Genomic DNA, 7555 nt, shown 5'->3' with positions numbered 1-7555 from the left:
TATATTCAAATCTAATTCTTCTAACAATGCCGAATTGGTGTGCCCCACGTGGACTACCAATAGGATGATCCTTATGAGTTATGAGTTACCTCTTGGGTGGTTGATGACCAATTGAGTCCCTAATCCATCAACCCTTTTTTTAATAAGTTTATGTCCCGTTTCGAGTGGCTTTTTCTTAGTTTTTATCAATTCAGATTATTTTATTTTATTTTATTTTATTTTTTAAGTTTACTGTATTAATCTTAAGGTTAATTACTTTTGTTAGTTTCTAAACTTTTAAAATTGAATGAATTTTATTTCATTTAGTTTTTCTTTACTTTTTTAATGCTTTCAATTCTTTGAAATGTTCTACTGACATGGAATATTGACTAGGGGTTTTAATTTTTTCTTTTTCTTTTTAAATGTTAACTGTGCATTTGTGATACTTGTCTATAAGTGATCGGTCATGATTCAACAAGTAGTTTCCACGTTATCAATTTCTATCAATGAATTAAGGCGGGAAGTTATATGAAGAGATCACTTTAATGTATGAATATTGCTTGAGAAATTGTTTAGAAACTTCTTTCCTACTTCGAAAAAATGCCAAGAACCCCAAGATCAATAAAAATGCATTCAAACGGGTAGACTCCGAAAAGATTACCCCTCCATACGTCCCATAAATTAATACTATCTATTTCAAATAGAGTGGAAAGATGCTTGTTCTATTTTTCCTTTCTGAATAATTCAGCCGAAGGCTCTTAACAGAAGTCAAAAACTCAAAAGAGACTAAGAAAACCAAGCACAACATAATGCCAAAAATGGAATCAGATGTCCCCCATGCTAGTAGATCAGCAGAAGAATGCCAAATATACATAACTCCGAAGTCCAAACATAACAAAAGCAATGAAAGAGGGAACAACATTACCAAAATTTCTTAAGCATTTGACAATGTCATGTGGACTCAAGCTTCTACTTGCAAGTAAAGTACCGCAGGTAAATCCCTTTCTCATAAATTAGGTGGTATCAATATGTTTGCTGGTTTAATTCTATAGTATCTACCTATACCTTTCAAAGAGAAACAGCAAACATTTGTAGGGCATTCTCCAACATAGCTATGAGTAATTCTCTGTTACATTGAAAAAACAAGAAGATCAATTAAGATATATTTATCAAAATTAGGCTAACAGAAACAGAACATTTCATGCACAGGATACTGCAGGTACCTCAATACGTCAATAGAAATTACAAAACCAGAAAAATAAGTTCATAATGTCCAATGATACTCACAGATATTGGATATGGTGACATAAGATACATATCAATTACACTGAAAAACTAATTAAATTTTACTGGTTCATAAACAGCATGCTGCACAAGATGCAGACAGCTGGGGTCATGTCTGGCTGGACTCCCTACCCTGACATGTATGCATATTAAACCTTAAAAGGGGCATTGCCTCAGAAGCATCTGACAGCAAACAGGGATTCGCACAACAAGAGAGGAAAGATGGAGAAAACAGATTATGAAAGTCATCAAATAGATTGATGCCGGCACAAGATTTATTTTATATATATATATACACTACACTGTCACAACCTGCACCATTTTGCTTGACCCAGGGCCACTGACACTATCAAATGCATCGCTCTAAAATTCCTTGTAGTAGGTCAAATCAAACCACAGCACTGTAATCCACGAACCAACTTTTGTTGCACATGGACGCCGTTCTAAAAGTAAGCAACATGAGGATCTCAAAGGACTCTTCACTTTTAGAGCTCCTTCATCAAAATTTCACTCACTTTATCCTGAGGATAAAGCAGAAACCATTGAAAAATTGCTGGATACACGATTCAACAGCATGGCTCTGCCCAAATGCAGAGTTTCAACACAACTTGATAGACAAATCAAGGGCCTTTATATATATATATATATATATATATATTATGCTTACCCCTTTCTTAGCCTTTTCACCACTGCATTTTGGGGGTTCATCTGCTTTTGTCTTCTCTACATTATTTACTCAAAAATTATCTGTTCTATAGCATCCATTAGTGAAAGGATCTATTTTCGTCAAACACACCGTTACAGAAGCCAAGTGAACAAACTTATTGAAGCAAGGTCAGATAGTAAACTAGTCTCCCAAGTGTCATACATACAGAAATGTCATATTGAGTCACTTGTTATGAGAAAGATGCAATGAAGGTCTAATGGAAAATTTACATTGGATAGAAAAAAAATATATATCAAAGATGTTACCAGGGCATAGCTTGTCTTTCCAAGTGACAGGTAGAGGTAGTTATGTAGGATGGTAAGGTGTGATAATGTCACAGTGGAAAACTGGCAATTCAATCAGAAATATAAGGGTACGGATTATTAAAGATTTTTTTTTTTATAGGTGGGTAAGGATTATTAAAGATGAATGGTCTATTCTTTGAGCTTGGCTACAATTTTGTCTCAAACAAGAAGCAATGTATCCACCTTAAAAAAAATTCCTATATCATCAGGATCAACTTCGTATTGGATTAAATATATTTGGGTTTTACATCCAAAAGGTATATATATTTGAGTTTCATTTTGGTTATTATACAAAATCCTGTCTATGCACTGTGGAACATAGCAATTTGACAGACCCCACACAAAGAAAGTATGCAGCAAACAATAAAATGACATCAAATCAACAGTGAAAAATAAGTGGTGGCAAAGTGAAATAATTTAGTCCACAATGACAACTCCCCCCCCAAAAAAAAAAATCTAGGAGGGCGCCACCACCAAAAGAACTGATCACTTAATTCACAATGCATGTCGGCAAGCAATATACAGTTAATCACAAAATGACCTCATACTGCTTTAAAGGAAGCGTTAAAAAAAATGTCTTACCCTGCTTGATACTTCGCATTTTATCCCATGTGTAGTCTCTTAACGTGAAAGCTTTGCATCATATAACGAATAAATAAATAGACCCTTTGCCATCAAGAATATTCTTAATAATCCGGTTTCTTGTAATCTCCCATTAGCAGATTATTGGCACACAATGATACCAAAGTTGTGGCCCACAAAGCTCTAATCTAACCCCTACTAAATCACCCATTCCACTAATATCGAGACCATCCTTGAATAACCAATTATAATAGACCAAAAAAAATCACAACAAAAAATGTTTATTTCTTTTATAAAATCTAAATAAAAAAATAATCACTCTCCTAAAATGCTAAAACAAGCTAAGAAATAAACAGTAACAAGTCCTTTTCAAACATTGGAGCTAATGATGGAGATAAGAGCATGTTTTAAGAGTGTCTCTCACCGGATCGCCTGGCGCGCTTCATCTTCTGAAGCTGGACCTGCGTTTCCAACAAGAGCTGCATCCTGTGGCATTCTAAATCCTTTGCGAATTGCATCTTCTGCTTCTCCAACTCTATCATCTGCCTTTGCTTTACCCATTCCACTCTTTCATATATCTCCCCAAACCTCTCTATCGCCTGCGCCAATTCTCTGTACCCACCATTCCTCACTCTTCCTCCTTCGCTCTCAGTCCCAATGCTCCCCCTCAAGTCCTCCGAACCCTCGCCCTCCGCCGCCGAGAAAACTAAAAAGTTACGCCGGGGGTGGCCCGCTGGTGGCGGGCGTTTGTGAGTTCGGGGACCAACCGGCACCGGCGAGGAGAGATTCCACGCCTGAGAAGCCGTATGTGGGGTTTTCCGATTTCCTATGGCGACAGGAGATGAAGACTTGGGGAAGGTGGAACCGATGAGAGCGTCTAGGAGGGCGAAGAAGGGCCAGGAGCTGACGTAAGAGCCGCATGACTGGAAAACCCTAGCCTTCTCGATCTTGAACTTCTTCTTGAGCGTGTCGATGCGGTTCTTGCATTGGACGTCGGAGCGGAGGGAGTTGGGAAAGTGGGCGTGACTGGCGTTGACGGCATCGGCGACCTCCTGCCACTGCTTCTGACCGAGGTTGCCGCGATTGAGTTGGACGTAGCGGTCGCCCCAGGCATCGAGGAGAGTATGAGTGGCTTCCTCGGTCCAAAAGTCCTCGCGGGCTGGGCAGTGCGGGCCCAGGGAGGGATCCATGGAGGCTAAGGAGGTGCGGCGTTGTTTCGAAATAGCGTAGGAGCCAGTTTGTGGGGTGAGCGGAGCAGAATGCATGTGTCGAGAGCAGAGTGAAGGAAACAGTGAAGTTTGGACCCACCTAGTTCGAGAAATGTGGGCAGTTTATTTCTTGGCAATGACAAGGACGCTCGTTGTCGGCGATGTTGGAAGTTTATCCACGACAAGGAGGCTCGTTGTCTGGGACAGAGAATGGGCAATGCCTTATCTATCTTTATATTTATTTTTATATTTATATAATATTTTTTTAAATTAATTTATATTAAATTATGTATTTTTAAAATTTTATATAATTATAAATAGTATTTATTTAAGTTTAAAGAAGTACAATTTATTCTTTAAATATTATTTTATTATTTTTTCTCTCTTTTACCCATTAAAATCAATTTTGTGAAATTTGTATTAAGATGATTTTAATATATTAAATTTATATTAAGTTGATTATATAAAGTATTTTTTAGTATATATTAATATTTATTGATAAAAGTGGTCATTTTGATATATAAAATTGGTAATATTTAAATATATAAAATTAGTATTTTTGAACATATTATGCTAATTGTAAAATATATAAAAATAATAATTTTAAGAAAAAAATAATTAAAATATTAATATTTTATTATTATTTAGTTTAAAAATACATAATCTAATGTAGGAGTTTTTTTTATATGCAAAATCAATCTTTAAAAGATGTGATTTTAAATATACATATAGAGAAACCAATGCTAGTGCTCTTAGGCATTTTTTATTTTTATTTTTAATAAAACTTTCATTCATATCTCATGCAATACGTAGTTTTTCCGAAATAATTTTTTGCATAAGCACTTCAGATCTCTCTTCAATCGTTACAAACTCACTGTTACAAGATAATGCAAATTTTGCTGCTTATAAGCTGCCTTATTGCCATCTCTAAGTACATGTTGAAGTCTCCATGCAGAGCTCCCCCGCATATAAACCTTTATGTTCTCAACAATCTAGCCATACCATGACCAATCCTTATCGATGCCTTTTACAGCTATAACTATTGCCAAAGCATCCCCTTCAAAGACAACATTTTCTGTCCAATGCTCAATACACAATTCCACAACTCTTTCCAATGCTAACAACTCAGCCTGCAAAGGATTGTCAACAATAGTTTTGGCATGCAAACAACAGCCACTAAATCCCATTCCCAGTTCCTAACCACAATGCCTCCACCCATCTTAGATTTGTTATTGTCCAAAGTTCCATCCCAATTAGCCTTATACCAGTTCATTTCTGGTTTTTGTTTTTGAGCCAAAATAATTCACTATAAAATATTATTATTGTATTACTATTAATTTTTTTTCCTAAAATTATTATTATTTTTTTTTATATTTTCCAATTAGTACCCATTACAAATTCCATCAATTAACTTGTGCTCTAAAACACCAATTTCATGTATCTAAATATTACCAATTTCATATATCAAAATAACAAATTTTATATATACACTAATTTCATCAACAAATATTAACATGTGCTAAAAAAGACTTTGTATCATCAACTTAATACAAATTCCATGTATCAAAGTCAGCTTAATACAGATTCCAAAAAGTTGATTTTGATATAAATTCATACACTTAATACAAATTTCTCAAAGTTGTCTAGAATACAAATTTCCAACACCAAAATCATAGCCATTCCATTCCATTATATGTTACTATAACTGATACACCACCAACAAGCAGCAGCTCCATATTAATACACAACTAGCAAGTAGCAGCAACAAGTCTTCCAATAGCTCCACCAGCACCTAGCAATAACAAAATTGACTCAATCGAAATCATCCACAAGTAAGCAGCAACTCCATGTTAATACACCACCAACAAACAGCAACTACAAGTCTTCTAGCAGCTCCACCATAAGGAACCAGCAACAACAAAATTGACCTAATCGAAACCACCCACTAGGAACCAACCACCAATAAAATTGAGTGCAAATAGCAGTACAAAAACTGATTTCCATGTGATAGTAACCAGCTATACAACAATACCCAAAACATGTCATCACACAATTAAAACTGTGACGCCCCCAAATCCCCACGCACGGACACGGGAAAATTGAGACGTCCGAATGGTGACATCACAGGTCACCACCCTATCGACGAGTGCCAAGTGTGTGTATAAACAACAAATGTACACGAGAAACACGTAGTGGATAGTAAAGTCATATAACTAAGTACCAGAATTTTTTTTTTTAATTTAATACAAAGCTGTTTCAAACATACATAATAAAATATTACATAACACAAATACAATTTCAAAGCCAAAAACAAAGCATAACCCAACTCAGAACTTTGGCGGAGCCGCATTCTCGAGCTCAGCCTCCTCCTCTTCCTCGAACTCTGCATCAAAATCTACGGAACCAAAAATGGTACCGCAGGTAAGTAAAATCCAAATACGACTAGATAAAAACATATAAATCTCAAACAACATGCATGAAAAAAAAGCCAATGCACATGACCCATAAAGCCATATTTTTCCACGCACGCCAAAAACCCATTTGGCCCACAAAAACATATCGCTTAAAACCAAGTCTTGCCATTATCCCAGATAATGGCCCAAATCACCATTTTCCCAGAAAATGGATCAAAAACCTCAAAACCAAACTTTGAGAAAATGGCCCGCATCCAAAAACCATAAAGACGATCCAATTATGCATGCACCATAATCGCCCCTAGGGATCATCTGCACACCCTGACTCTGTGCCACACCGTAGGTAACGACTACGCGTGTGACACCTAAACGAGCGATGCCCAGACTCGCGCCCAGCGCGTACCTGGCCAGGCCATCCCCTAGTCCCTGCCACTCTAAGGACCACGGAGTCGACACGACAGCGTTACCATATCGTGCGATCCGATCGTCGTCCTGCGACAACCCAGGGGATGTCATTCAGTATTATCCACTCTCGAGTGACCAGAGGAGCTCCACCGAGATAATAACCCATCTCGGATTGGGATCGTGAGACACACACACCCGAAAATCCATTTACGCCAATAAAACAGGATTTTTCTCAATTAAAATAAAAAGCACACGCATGCACCATGTAAATGCAATCTCAAGGCACAAAACAACCAACCAACCACAAATCAACAAATCAAGCAACTCCGTTCTCAATCCATCCGACCCCCGAACTCCTCGGACTCAGTCTGGAATCAAACCAGCAGATAAATTATTGTAAGAGCATAATATATTTAAATCTAAAAGTAGAGTTTGAAAAATACTTACAGTACTATACGGTATTTTTTGAAAGCTCGCGGCGTTGCAAACAGCGGAAGAAAAGCAACGTAACAGTGTAATTTACACTGTTGCCGTGGTAATAAATTACCCACTTTCGAACGGGGACAAACTAAGACCCGAAATTGATAGGGAATGATCTTGAGATATTTATGAAACTAAAGGAAACGAGTTTTGGTCGTGGGTGGTGGTGGAATTGGCGGTGGAAGTGGAAAA

The 7555-nt window shown here is 37.0% G+C and overlaps 1 protein-coding gene across 2 annotated transcripts; it reads right to left on the bottom strand.

The window, feature by feature from the left end:
• Positions 1-789: 789 nt before the first annotated feature.
• Positions 790-4256, bottom strand: LOC122304178 (trihelix transcription factor ASIL2-like). 2 transcript variants are annotated; one of them, XM_043116284.1, is made up of 2 exons: positions 3281-4251; positions 790-1105 (listed from the first exon to the last, which is right to left on the bottom strand). In XM_043116284.1, exons 1-2 carry the CDS (start codon positions 4119-4121, stop codon positions 1092-1094), a joined length of 855 nt encoding a protein of 284 aa, XP_042972218.1. In that variant the 5' UTR covers positions 4122-4251; the 3' UTR covers positions 790-1091. The 2 variants fall into 2 exon arrangements, with proteins under 2 accessions (XP_042972218.1, XP_042972219.1); XM_043116285.1 differs by lacking the exon at positions 790-1105 and adding an exon at positions 1194-1784 and having other exon boundaries at positions 3281-4256.
• Between the last annotated feature and the right edge of the window lie 3299 nt (positions 4257-7555).

This window comes from Carya illinoinensis, chromosome 3, assembly GCF_018687715.1.
Source record: "Carya illinoinensis cultivar Pawnee chromosome 3, C.illinoinensisPawnee_v1, whole genome shotgun sequence".
Taxonomy (NCBI): domain Eukaryota; kingdom Viridiplantae; phylum Streptophyta; class Magnoliopsida; order Fagales; family Juglandaceae; genus Carya; species Carya illinoinensis.
The sequence above is the reverse complement of the archived record's forward strand: the minus strand, read 5'-3'. Positions and strand labels throughout refer to the sequence as shown.